The 25,144-nt window shown below is 36.8% G+C and overlaps 1 protein-coding gene across 1 annotated transcript in view; it reads left to right on the plus strand.

The window, feature by feature from the left end:
• Positions 1 to 25,144, plus strand: part of ASCC3 (activating signal cointegrator 1 complex subunit 3) — a 264,786-nt gene that overhangs the window by 222,372 nt on the left and 17,270 nt on the right. Inside the window, 3 exon segments of the mRNA XM_009886755.1 lie at positions 361 to 472; positions 753 to 887; positions 19,388 to 19,612. Of these exon segments, the coding sequence (XP_009885057.1) occupies positions 361 to 472; positions 753 to 887; positions 19,388 to 19,612 (472 nt within the window).

Raw genomic sequence — 25,144 nt, forward strand, 5'->3', positions numbered from 1 at the left:
CTTATATAATCAGGAAAATGTACATATGCAATCAGGAAAATTTTCCCACTAACAAAATATAGCCTGTCCAGTTCTGTTTGTGTCAACCTTTCTATTAATAGACAAATAAATTACCATCTTTCCATATGTACCTGCTTGTATTATGTTGGTTACTCCCACAAATTATTTAAGAATAATGAATTTCTTGTTAGACTATATGAGGGAACAGTTCTGTGTTTAATTGTTTAATGTGGATATTGCTCTTCCAAGTATGTGTGTGTATTATAACAGCCTTGTAAGTTTTCCTACAAGACGTTATTGTTAAAAATCTTCAGAGTGTCAAAAGTATTCATGTAATGCATCTGTTTTCAATTTATCTAGTTACTATAACTTGGATGATGTGAGCCATGACACTATGAATAAGTACCTCTCAAGCCTTGTTGAGAAATCCCTCTTTGATTTGGAATGCTCCTACTGTATTGAAATTGGGGAGGTAAGACTAATCTGTACTTTACAAGATTCAGTAAGATACATGCTCCTAAAAGTTGGGAACAGCAAGATACGTGCTTCTGGTTTGAGATGTTAGTCTATGGAGCTATTTGTAAGACTTATGTTGAAAACTGGGCTTAATTAGGGTTGCAGCTAAATTATGAAGCTAAATGATTTTTGCTGTTCTCTCTTATAAAGTAGTCTTAAAATATTTTGCAGTTTTGTAGGAACAATGTATAATGAACCATGAAGGAACCATGTATATTTGATTCCTCTTCTAACAGGATAATCGCAGCATTGAACCTCTGACATACGGTCGCATTGCTTCCTATTACTATTTGAAGCATCCAACTATTGGGATGTTCAAGGACCAGTTGAAACCTGAAAGCAACATTGAAGAATTGCTCTTAATTCTGACAGTAAGTGCTGATATTTTCTTAACTTAAACATATGTAACTCATGACTCTTTAAGACACTTACAAGTGTATGAAAAAACACCCCAAAATTAAGAAAAGCCTTTTTTCCCTGATCTGTAATTTCATTTTTTGTTGTTTTGAGTAATATACCTGAATCATTTGTGATGTTTCAAGTGTTTCGTCTAATTAATACATCAAAATTACTGTGTAGACCTGTTTCTCATCTTAAGTCTCTTCATAATGTTCAGGATCTATACAAATCTGATTTTTATTTTTTTTCTAAGTAAGTTAGGTAGAATACTAAAATGCCAGAATAGTAACTGCATATCAACAGCCTAAATCTGTACCAGGACCATCACTTTGCACTGGGACAATCTGGAAGATACAGCAGCTTTAAGAAGTGGGTGAGACATACGGGAAAGACCTGTTTCCTAAAATGCCTTCTTTTCCTTCTGCCAGCCACTTCATGATCCCTGAGGTCACAACCAGCAATAATGCCAGCTCATACAGTTAGTCTAAGGATTGTTTAGTAGAGAAGTGCAATGCAAGGCAAAAGATTTTAGGGTACAAATTTAGAGATGCAGTGTACGATGCAGCATGATAGAATTACATTCTCATCATAAAAGAATCGGGTTTTACTCCATTTTCCTTTTTAAGTACTTAAGTACTTGTATCTACAAAATCTTCTGTTTCAAAATGGTGTAACTCCACTTGTACACACATATTTTAAAAGTGCCTGAATGTTATACAGGAAAGCTTGTTTCTTCACGCTTATGATTCTAATCTCTGTTATATTATACACATTATACAAGTGGCCTAAATTCTTTAATATTCTGATTTCCAAGTGTTAACTTCAAAATCTAGAGTCCCATCTTAAGTATTTATGTAGTTTACTTTTATATTCTTTATTGTTTTGACATCCTGCCAAAATTTCTCTGAGGAGAAATACAAGAAGAAAAATTAAAATAGTGCTATTCAACAGTTCGCATCTCAACAAAACCTGATCGGCAGTTTATGACACTAGGAAAGCCACTTTTCTAGTATAGAGACTTTCTTTCTGATAAATTTAAATCACCTGCTGCAAACATTCGGAGTGTTACGGCTAAGACATAAAGGCCACAGTAATCTTTTATAATGGAATGTGTTAGACAGCTTAAATAGGGGAATTGCTATCACTGACCCTGTGGTATCTGTTGTTCTGTTGTCAGAAAACATTGCAAATTATATAAAATGAAATTCACTGTATTCAGCTCCATTCAACGTGGTAATAAACCACAATTCCTATATATGCTCTATGTAAAATAACTGAAATTTTGAAAAGAAATACCCACTAGTGAACAGAAGTTAAATAATTTAATGCTGAGTATTTAAGGTGAGAGCTTTACTCCAGCTGCTGTCTCTTTAAAGTCCCCTCTTCTCTCTAGAGAAAATTTGTTCCACCTAGAAACTTCAGAAATTTTTTTTCGGACAAATTTGGACAGGGAAAGTTTGAGAATAGCATTAGCAGAGATGGGGGACATTTCATGACGCTGCCTAAGCTAGTGAGCAGCATATGGAAGGTGAATGATGGAAGCAGAACCTAGTGCTATCTATCTCATGTCAGGGCTCCTCATCTGTTTAAAAAGCTTGCATCCATGAATCGCAAAGGTAAATAGCAAATATTTTGTTGTAGACAAAACCTAGGACCCTACTGTTGGGCAGAGATTGTAAAATTTAAAATTCATTAATCTTGCTTTAATACTTTCTAATTTTTTTTTCTAAAAGTATAGTCTTGGAAGTTATCCATTTACAGTCATAAGAGGAATGAGACTAAAAATAAAATCATTTAGGTGTCAAAATGTGCCACGTGTCAATTTGAAAGATGTATGAACACTGGATGCCACTATAGCTGACAATTTTTCCTTTTTATGCAGATGTTGATTTTCACAATTACTAATGAAATTACTGTTCTGTCTTATTGAAGGTGTAAATTGAAAGGTTTTTTTCAATCTGATGTACTGTTGAAAAGAATTGCCATTTCAACAGAGTTATTGCCAAGGATTATTTTTTTTTTCCCCTGAACACTGTGAATTAATGAGTTTTATAATTACGGCAGTTGCTTCACACCTCTATTGTTAACCAATGACATTACATCTGCCTTGCTCCACTGGTGCCCTCCTCCTTCTTATTGAAGCATTTAGCAGTTTTGGCAATGGGGAATTACATGGCATGGGGTAAGTAGTCTAATTAGGTATAAGTGAAAATCCTGAGGGAAAGGGATATTTAAAAAGTAATTTGAAGAATCTCTTAATGATGCTGGAACTGAAAGCTGTAGCTATACTACAAAAGGGCCTATTATCGTTGGAAAACATAATTGTGATTATTCTGCTGATCACTCAGTTTAAAAGTTTTGAATTTTGGACCGTGTTATTTAAGAATAACCATCCAAAACATTTTTCAAATGCAGTTGCAGGATTTTGTAGATGTGACATGTGGGTCTTTTTTTTTTGCTGGCGTTGTTCATAATCTTGCAAACCTTTAGACACGTACAAGTTTACTAGATTGGATATTAAGAAAAATTTCTTCACAGAAAGGGTTGTGAAGCATTGGAACAGGTTGTCCAGGGAAGTCGTTGAGTCGCCATCCCTGGAGGTATTTAAAAGACAGGTAGATGTGGTGCTTAGGGACATGGTTTAGTGGTGGACTTGGCAGTGCTAAATTAACGGTTGGACTCGATGATCTTAAAGGTCTTTTCCAATCTAAACGATTCTATGTCTCTGAGTTGTCTGATGTATATAAGGAAGGCAGAAGTGTACAATTGTAACAAAGAAAATACTGATGTTGTGGGTTTGAAATGGGATATATACAAGTTTTTACCAAATTGTCTATGTATGACTTGAAAAGAAACAAAAGTTTATTTAAAACAAAACCAGGAGAATAGGAGAAAAGCAAGATTGCATTCTGAAATCTATGATCTTATTAAGGGTTTTAAATTTGAGTTTGATTAAGGGATTTGGAGTTTCAGATTGATATTTTGCCGTGCTGATGGGAGTGTTCAGAATTCAGGATCACTCATCAATTATCAATGAATTATCAATTTTGCAACTCGTGTTTCTAGTGCTGGTGGTTCTCTCAAAAAAGTCACTTTGTAGTAAGATTTGTTTCCACTTAGTAGTCAAGACCGTTCATAGTCTTCTCCAATAGCTGTTCTTTTCTCTGTTTTTGTTTTATCTTTTCATTTGATCATCTGCCAGCATTTTACAAGATCAAATGAATTTTTTTCAGTATGGTTTAGGGGTTGAAGTATCCATAACGTGAACAGGAACATGGCACATGGGAACAGCCCCGCAGTCGTGTTGGAAGTATTCAGTAATGAGTGATACAAATAGGTGGGGTACAATCCCCTCACGCTTTCCCTTCTCCTCTCAGTAAATCTGTACTCGAGATGTTTAATCTGTCTCGGGTTTGCAGTTAGCAGGCAAAGTTCAGATTCAGTTACTTTTGTAACTGACTTGTGTAAGTGGACCTGTAATTTTTCTGAGAGAAAATGTTTGGTGCTTTTCCATAGAGCTTTCTTTAAAACTTTCCTAACCGTGCTTCAGACAGTAGTAATCCAAATGAGCTTAATCACTGTTGAGTTATGGTGCTTCTTGCATTAAGTATTATTGATGAGAAAGTGTTCATGAATTATTACTGACAGACTGGATTTCCCTGAGGTACCTAAAGACTGTTTCCTTTTATTCTGAAAGTTAGGTGCACAGATTAGAACAGAGGTCTGGGTAAAAAATAGTGAGAGTTACTTTGGGGTATTTTTTGTCATTTTCTGTACTAAATCAGCAGTCACCGCAAATCTTATTAAAATCAAATGAAGGTTTGTTGTAACTTCAGGACAGGAGGTCTGCCTTGATGATTGATCAGGACTGTGATGGCTAGATCCACTAGCTTCATGATTTTTGGTGATTTGTTACTACACTTATCTGGTTAATATTCTTATTTACAGAGCAAATACTTTGTTACATCTCTTCATACCGGACAGTGAAGGGGAGAACATTACCGTCTTTCAGCCCTTGTTTTATCTGCACGTTATCCCTTATTTCTGATTTTGAATTCTACCCGCAAGAGCGAACTGCTTGGTTTTCTTGTGCCTACTGCTCTTTCTCATGTAAACTGGTTATAAGAGATGGGTTTCTTTCTAACTGGGGAGCTTAGGGACAGAACAGCATGGTATTTGTCTTATACTGGGGCACACGTATCCATCTTTCTGTGATAGAAACGTAGACTTGTAAGTTTGGTATCCACATACCTCTTCCCTACATTTCTATCTGATAATTGACAGTTTTGTTACACTGGCCTGTATTAGCCTAAGTATTTTGGAACTCAGCAGAAAATCTGGCGTTGCTGGAGTAGCAGATGTGAAAGGTAGAAGGAGGAGGTTCATGAAACAGGCAATCTCCATCCAGATACATAGATAACAAAAGAGTAAAGGTATTAACACCTTATCTGTCTTTCATTACCTGTTAGGTATTTGTACTATGAGATTCTAGGTAACTCAGTTAACCTATAGCTTTATTTTCTGTTCATCATTGACACATCCTATTCTAACCAGGGAATCATGCGAGTCTTTGTGAATATTTATGCTCTGAATCTAAAATAATTTTATTCCTTAGCAGGATTATATCTTAAAGCTGTTGGTTGAGTCTCCCATAAAGGGGCCACAAAGGTTTTTGACTCAGCAATAAACCATCTTTGCCACTGGTTTCCAGTTAGATGCCAGGGAAGGAGGAATTAATAAGTTACAAAAATGTTGCCCAAGAACAAGCTAACCTGAGCTGTTTTGTGTAATATCTTATCTGCAAGCCATGGCAGAAACATTGCTTTTGTTTTCTTTAAGATATTATATAAAACTGGTTTTCTGTTCTATAAGAAAAAAATCAGATCACTCTTCCTAAGTCAATCATTTGCTAGTTTAACTTTACATTTACATTTAATTTAGAAGGCAATAAAGGTGCTACTATGATTTTCTTCAAGGCATAAAAGTATAGCAAAACTGTATTAATTATGCTATTCTTTTTAAATTTGGCATTTCAGTGTCAAGAATAGACATTCTTATTACATAAACTTTATATCAAATGCAAAGCAATGATGGTACATCCTAACCTTTAAAGAACTTACATACTTGATTTCACATATGTTGTTCATTCTCAATGGTATGAACATGACTGCTGTGGCCACTCTACAAATAGGAACAGGCCTCAGCCATTATGCAAATTTTAGTGACCGCTTATAACTGGAGAAAACTGTTACCTCTTACCATTAAGTCTTTTCTTCACAAAAAATCCATATCTAGGACTGTTCAATGCATAAATTTCATCCTAAACACAGTCATTTACAGGATCATTTACTTAATTTTTATATAGCCTATATTCTCTGGATTTTAAATATTTTAAAACATTTGTGCTTCAGTTCCCACTTGGAACATCTAGATAGTATCACAGTGGTTTTAATAAAATAGTTTAAATTTGAAAATTTTATTTGGCTGCATAAAAATAAAACAAAATGCTACAGTGAATTTTAATAGAATCCGAATTCCATCATCTATATCCAGTATATTCAAAATACCTTGTACTTAGCAGAAAGAGTACGTACACACATGAATACTCACACATTAAATTTGTCTTGATTTTTCTCTAGTCCCAGTAGATGGAGCAATTTTGAATGTTGCTGTAGTACTTGAATATAGTCTTTTTTTTTCTAACATCATGACACAATTATTTATTTTTCTTTTTCCAAATGATTGTTTGATTTTTAGTTTGAAAGCATCACATGCTCCCCGCCTTTCCAGAAAAGCACAATTGCTTGGTAAATCAAGATGACAATGCCCACCACTGACAACTAACAGAACATGGTATAAGCCTTTCATTTTTATGGCATCAATAAGAAAGAATCACATTCAAAACCAGAAAATATAAAACCTTCCCATCTCCAACACACATGACTTTCTAATCTCCGATTAACAGATCTCCTTTTTTTTTTTCCCTTCCAATCTTCTTACTCAACTTCTGTCATTACTTGCCAATTTGAAAAACTGAATCAATACTCAGGAAAGTTAAACTAAAACCTATTTTAAAGCAGAAGTTAAAGGTTTCAAACATACATTTCCCCTGAAGTAGGCCATAAGACAAGAACTGTTATCTTGGAAAAAATATAGTTTCTTTTTGTTTCTTTTTTTTTTTTTCAATTTGTTTTGATTGCAGTGCAATGTCCAAGGGAAAAACTTGTGAAAGTGCATATAGCTGTGGTAGTGGAAGCCGGCAGCCTCAGGCTATATCCTCATTTCAAACAGCTGCTTTAGTAACTGTTTCTTTCAGAAAAATGAGGAAATAAATTCCTTTAAGAGGAGCTACAGATGCAGTTACAGCAGCAAAACACTCCTGTATACTAATGAAAACTATTTTGATAAACCAGGAAACTAATACACTTGTATCTGCTAGGGTAAATAGGAGTACTGTCCTGGTCTTGTATTTACAAATGCGAATGTTGGCTGCCATCTGCGGCAAATCAATGCTTGTCCTTGGTATATATGCGAGAAGCAAGTTCAGTGATAGCAAGCTTGGTTTAGCTGACTGCTTAGAATTACAGGCAATTCAACCATGTACCATTTATTTATTCATTTATTTATTTACTTATTTAAGCACAAAAGCCTTTTACTTACCACTTGGCAGTTAGAATTGTAGCCATCATCATTATGCAAGAATTCAAACTATGCGTAGTTGTGTAGATGCAGCCAATATTTTGCAAAGGATTCATATTGAAAAAGAAACAGGTTTTTTTCATGAGTTATGTCATATGGCCCTGTTTTCAAATATACAATGTATTTGTTGAAATAACGTTTGTGTTTGTGGAAACAAAACTGAAGTTCTAAACTGCATCTTTATTAAGGTAAAGCTGAATATTTTATAATATGCAATGATGCTTTGATAAATGGCTGTGGGTTCTCGTGCCCCAAGTACTCCAGAAGGCAGTCGTACAAGCTCAGTGTGCCTTTAGCAAGTCAGTAGAAGTTCTACCTACTTTGTGCCTCCCAATTTGTAAATAAAGCGCGATACGCAAATTTAGGCCCTCTGCCGCAAATTTAGGCCCTCTGCCGCAAATTTAGGCCCTCTGCCGTTCTCTTGTCTTCACCGGTTTCTAGTTATTGCCTTTGCTTTTGATAGAATTACACTATTGTACTATAAATTGCTGCAGTTACAATTACATTGCTGATTAATTTGTTTTCACAGAATTCAGCTCACTTAGTGACACCAACTCGGCCTTACTGACTGCTGTTTAAAGGCACACAAATGTTTTTATCTGTCAGCAAAGAAGTTATTGCTCAGACTTGTAAAACTGAAAGAGGATGGCATTTTGTAGCTTGTTCTCTGATTGGCACAGAAATTTCAGGAAAGGATTGGTTTGGCCAAAACAATTACATCATACATGATTGGTATCCAGCCTATATTGTTCCTTTAGCATAGTAGTTTAGGGGAAAAAAAGGGATGTAAGAGGATTACTGATCAGTCCTTAATGAAGTATCTGACACTTGTATTTTTCTATTTACATTTAGATTCTTTCTTTGTTTCATTCTTTTCTTTTCTTTTTTTTTCCTGATGGAACCTGGCTAGCTTTAGAAGGTTGAATTTTATTTTAAATGTTGATGTTATGTATTATCACAGATGAACTTTTAAGAAATCGGCCTCTTCTATTATTTGCCTAGTATTTAAAAGGTGCTTTATTTCACAGTTACTTAGGTAGGTCATGCTACCTATAATGTTAGAAGAAATTGCAGAGGGATTTTTGCTACCAAAAGGCAAAAAGTTTCCTTAGCATTTGAAAAAGTTAATACATATATTTGTAAAATTGGTATAGCATAGTAAGCTTGCTTTTAGAGAAGAAACAGTTGCAGATTTTCTTCACCTCTGCAGCTTAATGAATGTGGGCCAGGCATCCAGCAAAATATTGGAATTGTTGTATGTGAGAACTGTGAAATTATGCAGTTTTCTAAGTAATTTTATCTGGGATGATGCTCGAATATAGCTTTCCTTAATTTATAGTATATCGTTGTCCTATTTGCCATGGAAGAGGCAAATCAAACATCACCAATTTAATTGGGTTGTCCACATGCCAACTTCCCACTGCCTTTCCTTTCTGTCTTCCAGTGGAAAAATACAGCAATCCAGCAAAGATTATTCAAACTACTAGTTTTCAGAAAGAGAAAATATTACAAGTCTGTTCCTCTCACCTTAGAGGGCGAGAAAATGGCTGAAATCCCTCTCACAACAGGTCTCTTAAATTCTTCAAGGTGAAGGCATGCTACTATGTTCACATATTTATTTAGTGTGTGTATGCATGTCTACTTACAAAATATTTTTAGGTACAACTGATACATACAATATTAAGAAATTTTATCTTAAACATAGTCAGTCATTGAATGCACAATATTCTGTAGGTTCATGAGGTGAATTCCAACTGTTTTATCATTTGCTTAAGGCAGCAAGCAAATGTAAACAACATGAGGTGTAGATAATAGATTATTTTTTCTTTTGTATATGATTGTCTTAATATTTACTATATGCAGTCATATAAGATGCTAATTTTTAATACTTCTTTAGCTGTAAGAATGCGTGTTTGCTTTCTCTTGATTCACACAGAACAGATGGATGCTTGACTGCCTGCTAATCCACAGCTGGAATGGTTTCAGCGGTTTCCACGTTGCTGGGTTAGAGTGGCTTTTCTAGTGGACTGAGAGGGCAGCAAGAGAGGGATATCATTATTCATCAGTATCCCAGTGGGATCGCTGCCAGCAGAGATTAATTTTTTCTGTTATGCTTGTAAAACAAGCTCAGGTGGAGTCTCTAATCCTCAGGGCACGGGTGGCAGATCAAGGAAGATGCTACAAAGCTAGTTAATTTTCAGATTCTAGGGGAAACAGAAGCTCTGTTAGATGTATAAATACATGATTGCAAATTTAAGTAGCTCAAATCCAAATGGGATCTTCCCAGACATCTGGTACTGAAAATCTCTGTTTTCTTTGTCTTTTAAAAGAAGTTCTTAAAACTTTATACCAGAGGCAAAATATGTGCAACTCTCTCTTAATTGTCAGTTATCTTTCCTTTTTTTTTTTTTTTTTTTTTAAATACAGTTCTAACAATGTACATTAGATGACTGCCTTTATTTACAGGTAGAAAAGGCACAGTGTAAGTCCATTTAGGAATATGGAGTCTACAGTACTCTCACAAATATGTGTGCAGTGAACATCACCAAGAAAAATTATCACTTGCCATCCCAAAAGGGTTAGATCTGCCCTAGCAATGCCTGGTACATCCCATTCAGGTAACGGGATGTTCTGTTAAGGTCATATGTGGTACAAGGGCATTTCTGCCTTGTTACTCACTGTATCAGACCACGGGTCATTCATGGCAGAAGTGTTGATAGAATTTCCTCAGTCGAGCACACCAAAATACTAACAGATTGTGCAGTTGTTTAATGGACTTCAAATAGTTTTCCTTTTACTGTTTGGGTTTTTTTATTGTGATTACCCCCCTTCCCCACCCTCGTAATTATCAGCGTCTTCCCTCTCTGCTCTACCTTGTAGCTCTTAAGTTCTTCAAAACATTGGGTCAGATTTCCAAGCAATGTTAATCCACACAGTTACACTGAAATGAGTGGAGATGTGCCAGTTTTTATCAGCAGGGAACTACCCTTATTGAAATTTACTTGCAGCAGCTGTCACTTCCTCTTACAGTTGTGTTTTTTTATTATTATATTAAACTATTTTCATTTAAAAGTGCTCAGAGTGAGACCAGTAGCATTGGCTTGCTGAAAAGACATTGTGCGTGGAGGCACCTTCCAAGTTTCCCATATATTTCTGCCAGTTCATATTGTTCTTCTATTATTCTGGGCTTGAGCCTCTCTTGAACAGAGGCTGCTAGTCATTTCACCACATGATGACAGGTATTCACGCCCATGAACTTTTTATTCCCTTTTGTCTCTGGTCACATAGTAGTCTAGATCTGGAATTTAATCCAGGACAAAAATGCAGCAGTGTGCATTTGTGGCTCCCCACTAGGGGAGCTGCCGCAGGTCAGCAGATCTGAAATCTGTTTTTCAACACACAGAGCTTTTACAGCTTGCCATTAACGTATACAGTATGTATGGGCCCCGTTTCACATAATGAATTAGTAGTGCTTACTCCTGTCTCCATGCAGAGTAGCATTAACTTAACGCAGAGATCCGTTAACTTCTTCCCTGGGTCTGGGCTCTGCACTGGAAGATCCCAATGGAGGATCAAAGCCAAAGATGGAAAATGACTGATCGCTTTCCCAGGGAAAACCGTGTGCCAAAATTTGCTATTACAATTTTTATTGCTATCATCATCTCAATCAGTAGTTGAGCCAGCTGATTCAGCCAAGCTCAGCTTCAAAACGTGGACAAACATCCAAATGGAACTCAAGTAGATTTCTCATGACAATCAGACTTTTGAATGTATACTCAGAGAGATTTTCCCAGTTTTGTGTTAGCACATTACAGAGTTCATGCTCTGAAAAGCTTTTCTGTATTAGTGCAATACAATTAGTTTCAATACAGCCAAAACCAGTTGGTTTTAAATCTTTCTGATAACGTGACTTGAGATTACAGGGGAAGAAAGTTGTGGGTCACTGCCCCATCTAGGTATTAAGATTTTAAAAAATGGGGTGATGATAATACATTGAGAATGCACAGGTTCAAAGCGTTCTCATGAAAAGTAATAGGAAAAGTCAGGCATCTTGGAGAGCTGAAAATCTCAAATATACCATTTCCAGTGATAAAATGTAATAATTCCCTCATGTCACTATAATTCACTTTATAAATGGAATTTATACCATTCAATTTATATTTATGTGCTATGGTTGAAGTAACTTATGCTAGGTGAATAATGTGTATGCCATACCAGTTTCCTTAAACTGTGCAAGTGTTACAGGCTTACTTATAATCAATAGTTTAACTTAAAAACCTAAGACTGAACTAAAGCCGCCTCTATGAAAGTTGTACAGGCTTAATACTATGAAAGTACCTACACATTTGGGGGAAAAATGAATGTATTGTAAGAATGATTTTTATTAGGACTGACCAAAAAAGTAGCACTGAATTATGATTGTGATCATAAACTTTATGAAATATGGATTGTGAGAGTTAAGACTTGCTGAAAATCATGAATTCATTCCTTGTTGTAATATGTTTTAGTAAAGTATGCAATTTAAAAAGGAAATTATTCTGAAACAGAATGGTTCTGTAAGTATATTTTTTTACCATTTGATAAACCAATTGAAATTATTGTATTATCTATTCCTGTATCTTCCTGTACACTGAAACCTAGCCTCTCTTATATACTTAGGAAACTTTAGGAAAAAAATAAAGAAAAAGGAAGTAGACTTTCAAGTTAGTATAGAAGTCCTAATAACTTTTTTTCCGTATCAAATTATTGTTATTTTATATAATCCCCCCTCTCACATGTGCTAGCACGCTTGCGTTTTCTTTTAGCAACTCCATGCTGAAGCAGAGGTCTGTGATTTAACTTTGTACTTTACAAGTTCCTAGATCTGCCAGGTCACTCTCTGCTACTGGTAGCTAATATTGCTGACCTCCTATTGCTCTGTGCGTAGTGGCAAAGGTCTCTCAGACTCCTGACCTCTGGTCATCAGGAATGTCATCAGTAGTTTGTAGTTTGGATGTTTTAAGAGGTGAACTTGTGAAATCTAAACCCTTCAGGGTGTTTTTAAGTGATCACTCGACTGTTTCATTGCCCTAGCTTGTACTTTTTATGATGTCTGTAATTGTAAAATTTGTGGTGTTTATCATATGCAGCTATTTAAAAGCAAAAATCAAACACTTGTCTGTTTAAAGTGAGAAGTCTGAGAATACAGTTATATGATTTCTCTGATTGCTAACGTGAGAACTTTATAAGAATTGCAAGAATTTTTAACTTGTATGTTCTTATAAACTATGTCTGTAGGTCCCATTACTGAAATGTGCCCATTTTAAATCCTGAAAGATAGTTATAAATTAATTTTTAAAAAAGAATAGATTTACATAATTGCATGTTGATGGGTTTTACAGCTTTATCTCTTCAACTTCTCATGCTCAACTGGAAATTTCCAGTGCCTTCTCTGGTAAATCTTAAATCTGGAGACAGATCCCAGGGTAGCCCAGCCTCTCTATTTTGCTCCTACCTAGTTAATTGGGTTAACTTTACCATTTGAGTTCTGTACTTTTTTTTTTTTTTTACACACGTATCTTTTATCTGTAAAAATGCATTAACCACTAATTGGATGATAAATAAAAAAGTTAGTATGTATTTCAAAAAGATACTAAGCAGCCCTTATCCCTTGGCTGTTGCTCTCCATCCTACGCATATCTGTTTGCTTTCCTCCTGTCGTTTTTCCAAAAGTAAGAGAGTGGAGAGTACTCTGACGGAGTACTAGAGAAGTGGCAAGATCATTTTCCTATTACCCAAGCTGGAGTGGAGCGTTAGGGCAGGCAGAGTCCCCAGTGGGAGGCACTGGTGCCAGAAAGGAAGCCCCTTCTCCGCAGCCAGGGACGGCTGCGGCTCCGACTCCTCCGTGCCCCGCGGCCCAGGGGCTGGCACAGGGCTTTGCTTTCTGCCTTTCCTCCCTGCCAGCCACCGACCCTGGAAGGGAAGGATGGGAAAGCCCCCACGGGAATGGAAATGCGCTGCAGGGTTGGCTCTAATATGCTGGATGCCATTTGATTGCATTGCCACACACACGTGCAGTTAACAGGGAGAGATGTCGTACGGTATGTGAAGGCGAGGAGCTTGTTTAGAAATGGGCTCTGTGATGAATTACAGTATCATGTAGTAAATACGTTCTAATCTGACCAGTTTTGTTTTCTTCTTTTGCATCATGTTAGCCACTCTTCAACATCCCTACAAAAACTTCAGCCTGCTCTGTTGCTTAGCAGAGCCTGCCAGGCTGCCCTACAAAACTAGAACGTCACTTTTGCAAAGTTTGTCTTAAAAGTATATTTTACATGTGGAAGCTCTTTGTGCAAATGCCTGCTGTCTAAAAGAGGGCTTCCAATCTAAACATCCCCGTGTTATGTAGCGTCTTCAATTAGCTGCTAGAAATGACTTTTTTTTTCTTTTTGTCTACAATATGTATCTTGAAAACATCCATCATGTTTGTTCTTAAAACTTACAAGTAGTAATATATGTTTATAACTGTCTTTAACTGGGATATTGTCCTAGACCTTTTATATCTCAGATTAAAAAAACACCCAAACATTTTAAACTTTGGAAGTTTGAATTATGTCCCATAAAAGTGAGACCAAAGCATATACATTTATAGGCTACCAATAAACTCCTTAAAATAGGAGTTTATAATGGAATCACTTATACAGATAAAATTTTCAGAGCAGTACTTCTAGCAAGTACTTCAATTCCATTTTTCAATGATTTTACTTTTTGGTGTGAGCTGAAAAACAACTTTTAAGTATATGGTCAGTTTGGGCTTTTTTTCTTTTTTCCCTTTTTTTTTTTTAAGTATATGTTTTCTCACATTTATTTGTTTTCTGAATATACATCTAAGCTTGATTGTGTTCCAGCTGCCTTCCAGGACACATCTATGTAAATTTAATGTCTTTCCTTATAAATCAAACTCACAGTTGAAAATGTAAAGATAAAATAAAGTATAAATATGTTGGTTAATTTAAATAATTTTCATAATATATACTTGTGTCATTATTGTGTCACATAATAGTCTTGTACTCTTGGGAAGAGCATGTGCAAAGGAAGATTAGCTTGGTAACTTTAGTTAAGCGATTTTTTTATTTTCCTTATAATACAGTTAACAGAGTCAAATGAGACTTTTGTCAGCACATGAATGGAGATATCTATATGTATACATTGAAAAATGTAAATAATTTCAAATATTTTTAGGTACAGAAATTCAAGTATCCTCAAAGAAAAATTTAGAATTTGTGAATCTATTCTAAGACATTATTATCCAGTTACCTAGCCACTCACAAACTACCAGTGCTTGTTCTTTCTCTATTTTGACAATCCTACTTTTCTCTGTCCTTTACTAAGGGTGACATAGGTATCACCCAAATGAGGACTGTTACAGACTGCTTTAAAGATTCGAGTCGAGCTACTTCCTGTACATGTAGCACTGTGTGGAAATGATAGGTCAGGATGTTGCACTAAAATACTCTGTAGCCCTTTGTACAATGGAACAAAAGACAAAAGCCAATTACGTAATAATATTATTGTCGAGCTTATATTTCCCTATCCAGTTACTTAAAAGATCAAAATATGCTGTTTTCACTTGGAAAAATAAATTGCATAGTGGCATAACTTTGAACTTCTGATAGCAGAGAACTAAAATTTCCTGCATAATGTATTACTAGTGTTAATTGCAGGACAGCTGTGGAAAAAAACCCCACATTTATTTATTGTAGCTTATTTCTTATTTTTCATTCTATGCACAAATGTATGATTTTTGCAGTCCTTCAGCATGTACTCAGACTACCAGAATTTTATGTAAATTAAACCAAGGTTCAGGTAAAGAGGATGTGATTACTATATTGGCTAAAAATGGTCCTCATCTTTTGTCCTTTTTTATTATTCTGGTAGTTACTTTTAGTACTAGTTTACTGCAAGTTTTTTTAATACTTCAGCTTAACAACTGTAAATTTTGGTATCAGATTGTCTAAGAATTTGCTTTTCCCTTGTTTCTTTCTACATCAGAAACTTGAAAGAGAGCAAAACACACTGCGGGTTTATTAAAGTTGAAAATATGGTGTGGTTAGGTTCACTGTACCTATATAAAGAAAAGGAACTTACAGGCAGTCAGTCACTTCTAAGTTAGATTCAATAACAGCATCGCTAAAGAAAATACTCCTGGTTCAACTCTGGAATGTGAGAAACTATTTTTGGTTTGGTTTAGACCCTCATTGTTACAAATTAATCAACTGCTCTTTAAAGTCTAGAACTCATTAACTTTATAAGTTTTACTGTTCCCATGACTGAACTTAACTTAAAATATTCAAGTTTACTTTAGTTGCTCACCTTGATCCCATTTCTGTCTATGCTCTGCAAGTATCCTCTCTTGTAAACAGACAGCAAGATGTAGTTACTTGAGATTTAAAATATTTCAGCAGGTTTACATGTGGTATAAGTTTATAGTTCAACTCTTACTATAAAACAGTAATTTTAGCCAAACCCACACATTTTGTGGGTAGAAAGAAAATTTGGGGGGTTTTAACCCTACGGACACTGCGGAGCACAGTACTCGCCGTGTTGGATACCTTATTTAAATTTTAGTTCAGTTTGACTGCTCAAATGCCTCATAGTACCAGAAAACTGCAGGAGATATATTTCAAAATGGGATGAGTTGTTTACTTTTAAAACGATACTAACGATTCAAATAAAGGGTGACAATAAGCTGCATATCTGGAACACACGATGTTGCAGACAGGACGCTAAGATGATTCTGTGGCTGGTGTTATGCAGGAAACAGAATTCAATTATCAGAATAGCCCTTTGGCCTTGTAAAATGTAACTATTGAGTTTACGCAGGTCTACGTGTGACATTTCTCACTGGCAAAGCAAGTTACTGTCTCCTGTATGACCCTGCATCGCATACAGGTTGAAATGTAGGTTCGAGGGGACTCTTACACCCGTGAAATGATGCAGCAGTCTCTAATGCCCAAAAGAAGATTTTACTGGGAAAGTCCCTGACAGACCTACAGAAAAGAGAGATGTGACAAGACTACCAAACGCATGATTGCAGAACCCATAGCTAAAATTCCTAGTTATCTCCTGGTATACTCCAAGTTTTGCTGAGCTGTGTAGGTGCTTGTAAACATACTATTCGCACATGGGCTGCAATAGTCCCCATTTAACAGAATAAAAAGGGAAAGTGAAAAATGTACAGCAGTGCTTTGTGGTTTAACTATAAGGTTTGTATTAAGTTTCTTGACTTTAGAATGAAGATTAATGATTGATGCGTAATTTGATCTGTTTCCTCAGCCATGGAAGTAAGAACAGTATTCAGATACAGTGTACTAAAATAATATATATTCTATATGGTATGGAATAGTTGGAGCTATAGCCTTTGCAGAACAGATTGAGATTCACAATGAAAAGGAAAACTAAAATGAAAAAATATTGAGTGAACAGCAGGGCCCATTTGAGGTGATTACAAAGGATGTTTCTTTATTCTGTCTTTTCATGTGCAACCTGAAAACAGTAGCAGGGGGTTACAAGCAGAGTTCATCACAGAGTTGTCAATCACTGTCATTTAACATTTTGCAATGGAAGATGTCTTTATTCAAGGACAGCTGGGCAAATCAGAGAAACAGATTTGCAGTTAGTAGTCTGTCCAGCCTACACTAAGCAAACAAGGACAGGGCAGACATACTGGCCTCTCACATAAAAATATAATGGACTCTGCTGACCTCGGTGCCCTCCATTCAGCTTCATTCTCAGTTGTATAAAAGCTTCACTACCCATTCTCAATTTCCTTTAATTACCTACATGATGCAGATAAGAAATGAACCTCACTTACTTACAGTCAATGATCACAAACAGGAAATTAAGTAGGCAAGTTGTTTAAAATAAGAGGAGTGTTTTGGAGGTAAATAAAACATGTGCTGGGGAAGAATTAGGGAAAACGCATTTTCAGGAGTACCAATTGGTCTGGAGTGACTTGGCTGATCCTTTTTCTTTCTGCTACTTTAAACTGCAAAGCAAAACTAAGTAAAAAATCTCCTCGGTAAATATTCTTTAAAATATCTTTGAAGGAGAAGCCAGTTAAATAAAAAGAGTGAAGCAAACACGCAGCCTTCTATAGGGCTTAAAAAGATTGTGACCTTAGGTTCAGAGAATAAATGACCACAGTTTTCACAAGAGATCTAGCAGAGACAGCCAGGATTAAGCAGCCGTTGTCTTTAGTCAGTCTTCACTTCTAATCTGCAGTTGAGATATGAAATAAATTAATGATATTCTGATTTTCTTTCCAAATCTTAAGTTGTCTAATACCTATCTTTCCTGCTACACTTATATCACAGTTTAGGTATAGGTTCATTGTGCTGTTAAAGAAAATAGAAAATTTCGTGCTGTCAGTTTCCAAAGGGGTGAAAAACCGCTATATAACTGTTTCTAGGAGCTGTCAAAAAAGGTTCTGTGTGTTAGGATATTAATGAGTGGATACGGTGCTTTGCAAGTCAATTAAGTATTTCTGTTCTAAAATTGCCATTTTTCTTTACCTCCCTCTGCATTGGTTACCGTTGTGAATATTTCATTAATATGGATTTGCAGGAAGTCTGACTGGAGATTGAAGACTAAAATGCACAATATCGACTCTATAGTTTAAGAGGAATATAAAACCCTGAACACTTTCATTTAATGGTTTCTGCTAAGCCCATAGTTCGGAAGACATTGCCCTTCGGGCTACCTAAATGATTTTTTATTTTATGACAAAAGGAATACACTCACTTAAATTACAGATGGAAAAGATATCACATATAAAACTTTTACTTTACTTGCAAGTTTTATACTTTAGAAAGATCATTCTCATTCCAAACAAGAATATGGATGCGTACATGCACAGTAGGATTTTGTGGAGGAAAAAAAATGACCAATTAAGTCACAGAACAGACTCTTCAGCCAAAATTAGCATTCTTAGGATGCTTCTGTTGAATTTTCTTTCTTTCAGAGACACTGGATTTTCCAGGCAGGAGAATGTTCTGGGTACTAGAACTTGTTCCTCTCAGCCCCAAGGATGTTGCTACTCATAACTACATTTAGATTACTTTTTGGTGTGCAGCTTCTTTTTGCAACAGTGAGAAAGTTCTTAGACAGCTTTCGTTTTGGTGTGAATGGTATTAGTCCCACTCTGGAGCACAGAGGAGAGTTTTCAGCACCAACTTACAATTTGGCTTTCTGTTTTGATCGCTGATCATCTGTGGCTTAGACACTGGCTGCTCAAAATATTGAAAATATATTGTAAAATAACCTTACCAGAACTATTTCAAACCCACCGTGTTTTGAATACAAAAAGTAGAAACCCTGAAAATTGAAAATGTGAATTATTGACTTCTTTATAACTAACCTTACGGTGTTTCTGTGAGCCAACCAGGGTAGGATATCTGTAGAAGGTCATCTCAAATACTAAGTCCATCCAAGGAATGTATTTATTTCACCGCTTTTATTTTCATCTTCTCTAATGTTAAAATCACATATGTAAAAAAGCTTTAAAACCTATAATTGTGTGAATATTTGTGAATATTTTACTAGCTACTATTGTTTTTCCACACACGTGATTTTGATAAATAAGTATGCTTTTTAAACATTAAAATGCTGCTATTTTAACAATGAAATCTAACTGTAGTAAATTAAATGAATACACTTTTAATGTATCAATAAGGAATAATATTTATTGTGAAGTCAATTACAATGGTTAATTTTTATTTTTACTTTTTTTAAGAATGCTGATGAGTACACAGATCTGCCTGTGAGACACAATGAAGATCAGATGAACAGTGAACTGGCAAAACATCTTCCGATTGAAGTCAATCCCCATTCGTTTGACAGTTCACACACAAAAACACATCTCCTGCTGCAAGCCCACTTCAGTCATGCCATGCTGCCTTGTCCAGATTATGCAACTGATACAAAGACAGTGCTGGACCAAGCAATTAGAATATGTCAGGTATAGTAAGACATTTCAATATTTAACCCTTGTTGTTTTACTATTTGTTGTTAGCGTGTGGTAATATTTTGAATATAGAAAAATCAGAAGATTTCTTGCAGTCTTGTGGAGAACTGGTACCACACGGTATGATACCAGTTTGTTTAGGGAGGAGCTAGATGCCCATAAAGATGCCCACTTTACCGAACTGGAGGTAAACAAACTTATGGTAAGAGACCGTGGTGCTCTGGTTGGAGGCGCCCGTTGACACAGGGCTCGCCTCTTCTTTCATATCCAACAGCTTTCTATCTCCATATCGTGGAATGTTGTATGTCAGTCATTCCTGCACGGGTGTGCTCCCTGCAGATTGTTCTGCTGACCCCCAAGAACCTGTCTCCCGTGGGTACTTTTATTTTTATAGCACCCAAAAGTGCTGTAGTCATTGCCGAGCATAAATAAAACATGCTTTGAAATGTGATTTGGGACGAGATACAGGGAGGGGTTTTCTCTAGCTTGTGGAAAAGATACATTGTCTATTTCCTAATTAGCACAGACTCAAAGAGCGTGCTTTTAAACAAGATTTTAAACTCAGTCTGGAGGCTTGTGACTTTTACCGTTGTACTGCAGTCGCAACCCACAGAAACTAAACTGACCACGGAGAGTACTGGTAACAAGCGGTCACATGCACAGCTGCATGCCTGAAAAGAATTTTAAAGCAGCGATTTGAGTTTGGAATAGAGTGCTGCCATATCTGAAAAGCACAGTTACAGTTACAGCAGGAAGGGTGAGCTCTAGTCGACCCAGAGAACAGATGCCCCTCTGATTCTACTGGAAAGGAATAATATTCTCTTTAGCAGAACTGGACAAGGACTCATTCACAGGTTCTTGAAGATCAGGTATCCTTCAACAAACTATTCTTTTTATATCACTCAGTTCCACATCTGTAAAATAGGGACAGTAGTTCTTTCTTCCTACGTTTTCTCTTTGCTCAAATTTTAATATCGTCAGTGATCTACATGTTAATTATCAGAATGAGGCTCTGATCTTGTTTCAAGCCTGTTGGCAATATGGTGACTGCAAACATCATTGTGTCAAACCTACAGTTTGTAAAACCACTCTATGAGAAATTATTAATCGATGCTCTAGACAGACAAAATACCATGGGCAATTCAGTGTCCAGTGATTTGGGTGGGTCTCAACCTTATACTAGCAAAACCTGCAAGCTTGTAATACTAATATCGAACAAAGCAAAACTAAAATTAAGAAAGTAAGAAGCAAATAATACCACAGATTTTATTGTTACACAGCCTTAAGCTTGGCAATCAGCAGTGCTTGAATGCAAGTCTACTCCAAATATTTCAAATCAACAAAATCATGCTGCTGAAAGCTTCAATGTATGAACAGTTATTATTGATAATACTCAATGATTAACAGGGAACAATGTCACTTACTTAGGTGAGAAAACTCACCTTTGTTTCAAAGAGGTCACGTACTTAAAGTTCATTTACACGTTTGTGGAATTAGCATTTCAGGGGTTAATTACATATTTGGGAAAAAATGTAAATTAAAGATTCTTTTCAATAATTATTTTGCTCAATATTTATCCCGCTATGCTAAGAAATGTATTTTTTAATCCTGTTACTGCATAATAGGTGTTTCAGAAACAACAATCACTCAGAAGAAAATCCCTAAAATATTCAACAGTTCCTTTAAACTAAAGTAGAGCTCAGAAGAATACCATTCCATACTGTGCCTTGGCACTCCAGCCTTCTGTTAACTACTACAGAATGTTACATACAGTCATCTTAAAAATGAAAAAAGCTCCCCTTTTTTTAAAAAAAAAAAAGAAAAAACATGCAAGCATTTTTGTATTTTGAAGTTGGCGCATGGTTTACATCTCTTGGGAGAATATTTGTTCCATCTTATTAGTCACGCTTTCCAAACAGAGGTTAAAGTTCCCAGAATCTAAGCAATAGACAGGGTTACACTTTCAATACTGGTTGTTACCTTTTTCCTTAGCACTGACCTGCTGATGAACTCTGGGTCAACAGAGGTGGAAAAAAAAAAAGATGTTAGTTGTGAGAAAAGGAACTGAACCATAGAAGGATCCATTGATAAACACATTCAGTGGGTGATGTTCTCTGTGTGTATGAACACACGCTCGCACACCACCGAATGTAAAATTCAGCACCGAGACAGGAATTGGGTTTTAAGTAATGTTGAACTTTTGTTTATTTACTTACAAAGTACTTTAGCTGTTAAGGTTATACAGCTACCCTTCAAACTGTGACCTGAACATAAACTGTTATTTTTGCTGGCGGGTATGTGAATGACAGACTTTCCATATCAGCGCTGCTTTTCTGTTACAAGAAAGCAGGATCTTTTCAAAGAGCTTTTACAAGCGGTTGTATCTCGGTAGGTACAGCAGGCCTCCATCCCAGGTCCCCTGCAGATCAGATTTGCCATCCCTAGCCACACTACATAAGCAAGCCTCTTTCCATTGCAGGCTATTAAACTTCTCCACTCTTCTGTGCTTTCACCTGAATCAGCCTTCTCTCCCATGGTTCCTTTTGCATCCCACCCATTGTGTCCTCCCACCCGTTCCTCCAACATCTTCTTTCATTGCTTATGGTTTTAGGCTGAGCAGTGTTAATGGTCAGTCAGAAAACTATGTTAACAACATCAGATAGATGTAGCTGATGGATTTCCGGTAAGATTCCACTCTTTTTCTATTCTAATTAAAAAAAAAAAAATATGCAATCCTTCTTAAATTGATTTTCTTGATAGGTCTTAGAAGTTTTGGGTTTATATTATAATTCTATTCTTCTATACTCATGATGAAAGATAGAAGTCATGAGCATTTAAGAGAATTTGAGGAGTCGTGGTGCTGGTTCAATAAGGGGATGTAATTGTTAACATAGAAAATGGAAGAAATACATTCTGTTACAGTTTTTCTATAGGTAGCATTTGTTAGTTATAGATGGAGTACATCGTAGCAAGATAAAATTTAGTATCTATTTACCCAGTGTGAAATTCAGAATTCTTTCCATTTTACTGCAGAAATATGGGGAATAGCAATGTGTAACCTTCTGGAAGGTGAATGCCTATCTGCTCCCACACCCATCTCTGTAACGAACAGCCACTGAGGCATTGACTAGACTGAAGGAATGTCCCTGATCTACATTGAAAAGCTCAGTTGAAAAAATAACATTTGTTATCAGCGACAGGCTCTCATAGATAAAGCACAGAAGGTTCCCATGGCTCGGAAAATTTTCCATGACTTCCTATGTCATCTTGGGCAAGTCATTTAATTTTTATTTGCCTCTGTTACCTTTAATACAATTACAGGAAAGTGCATATTCTCTTCAAGCCTAACAGTCTGTCTGCATTATTTTTACTAAGAAAAGATAGAGGTGTCAGTAAGATGGTGCTGAGCACTCCAGTAGCTGCTCAAAATCAAACACTTCACTTCTTGCAGAAGAACATCAAAGAATAAAAATTCTAATGAAATTATTTGTCTAATATTTTTATAGAATATAATTATTATTGTAAAGACAATACCCCACCTTTTTTCCTATCTCTGATTTAAGAATATGTGAAACAGACAAAATCTCATCTCTTTTTTACTTCTTTTGTCAAGCCTTATATTTTGTGACTGTGTATTCAGCGATCGGTTCTTACTCTGCTGTTCTAAGACTATCGCATATATTTGCATTAATTGAAATGGATAATTGAGGCAGTAATACCGTCAGTCTCAGATTCAGCAGGGCAGTCTCTTGTAGGAAATAATGTGACAGTTGCTGGCTTTGCATTGGGATTGGCCACAAGCCTCCACTTGTAGTATAATCGTTGATAAAATATTTTAATATTGCCAGGAGCAGAACTGCCATGGAGCTCTGCCTTAACCTTTGAGAAGTGTTTACCTATGGATGTGTTAAACGCATCTCAGCAGGGTACCTGTGCACTGAGAAGATGGACATGAAGTCAGATTCCAAACTACAAAGACTAGTTTGCATGGGAAATGAGAACCTTGTAACGCTGTCACTTGTGGCCTGCCTTTCCCCATCATTTTACTCCTCCAGAGAATCTAATTTTGACACTCTCTTGACACCCCAAAACTCTTTGGGTTAGGCACTGCATTTCCTTAGCTGGACAATGGTGTGCGTAACACCACTTTACCCATTTTAAAATAGTTAAATAAGTTGTTTCTGGTCATTTAAATTACAACTTTTGCTACAGTTCTGCTTATGAGAATCATCTTTGTGGTATGTATTCAGAGCCATCAAATATTGCACAAATATGCTGCCCAATTTGGCTGTTCTTTAAGAGCTAGCTTGCGCACTAAATGCTTATGCTACTAAACTGCAGACTGTTCTGGCTGGTGGTGGGAGCTATATCTACTGCTCCTCACACAAAAGGCACTTTCCGACAGTATCAGCACAGCTGCAAACAGCAGAGGTGCCAGAGCTGCAGTTCCCGGACTAAAAGAATGAAAATCATAGAATCATTATGGCTGGAAAAGACCTTTAAGATCATCAAGTCCAACCGTTATCTAACTCTACCAGGCCCACTTCTAAACCATGGCCCTGAGCACCATATCTAGACAACTTTTAAATATATCCAAGGATGGCGAGTCAACCTGGGCAGCCTGTTCCAGCCTTTGATAACCCTTTCAATGTAGAAGTTTTTCCTAATCTTTAACCTAAGCCTCCGCTGGCGCAACTTGACACCATTTCCTCTTGTCCTATCGGTTGTAACTTGGGAGAAGAGACCACCCCCCACCTCTCTACACCCTCCTTTCAGGTAGTTACAGAGAGCAATAAGGTCTCCCCTCAGCCTCCTTTTCTTCAGACTAAACAACCCCAGTTCCCTCAGCCGCTCCTTATCAGACTTATTCTCAAGACCCTTCACCAGCTTCATTGCCCTTCTCTGGACCCTCTCCAGCACCTCAATATCTTTCTTATATGCAGCACACAAAATCGAACACCGTACTCGAGGTGGAGCCTCACCAGTGCTGAGTACAGGGGGACAATCACTTCTCTGGTCCTGCTGGCTACGCTATTCCTGATGCAGGCCAGGATGCCACTGGCCTTCTTGGCTCCCCGGGCACACTGATCGCTCATGTTCAACTGGCTGGCCGGCCAACCAGGTCCTTTTCTGCCGGGCAGCTTTCCAGCCACTCTTCCCCAAGCCTGTAGCGCTGCATGGTGGTGTTGTGGCCCAAGTGCAGGACTCGGCACTTGCCCTTGTTGAACCTCATACAGTTGGCCTCAGGCCACCGATCCAGCTGTCACTCAGCTCTGGACTTCCCATCCTCCCCAAACCTCCTCAGCTCCTAACAGCCACTGCAACTATTGGCTTGGGAAGCCGTATCCCTTGGATCATTTGTTTTCCTGCCCATGAGGAAATGAAGAAGTTCTTGAAGATCCTAAGTGTGTTTTGAGTTCATATGTTGTCTGTTGTTAGCGCAGGTGTGCCAATTACATGCTGCAAGGTGGTGGGAATTACAGGAATGGTCTATTTTACAGTTGTGTATGTAAGATTTGTCCAGAG

The sequence above is a fragment of the Charadrius vociferus genome, unplaced genomic scaffold, assembly GCF_000708025.1.
Source record: "Charadrius vociferus isolate BGI_N301 unplaced genomic scaffold, ASM70802v2 scaffold76, whole genome shotgun sequence".
NCBI classification, from domain to species: Eukaryota; Metazoa; Chordata; class Aves; order Charadriiformes; family Charadriidae; genus Charadrius; species Charadrius vociferus.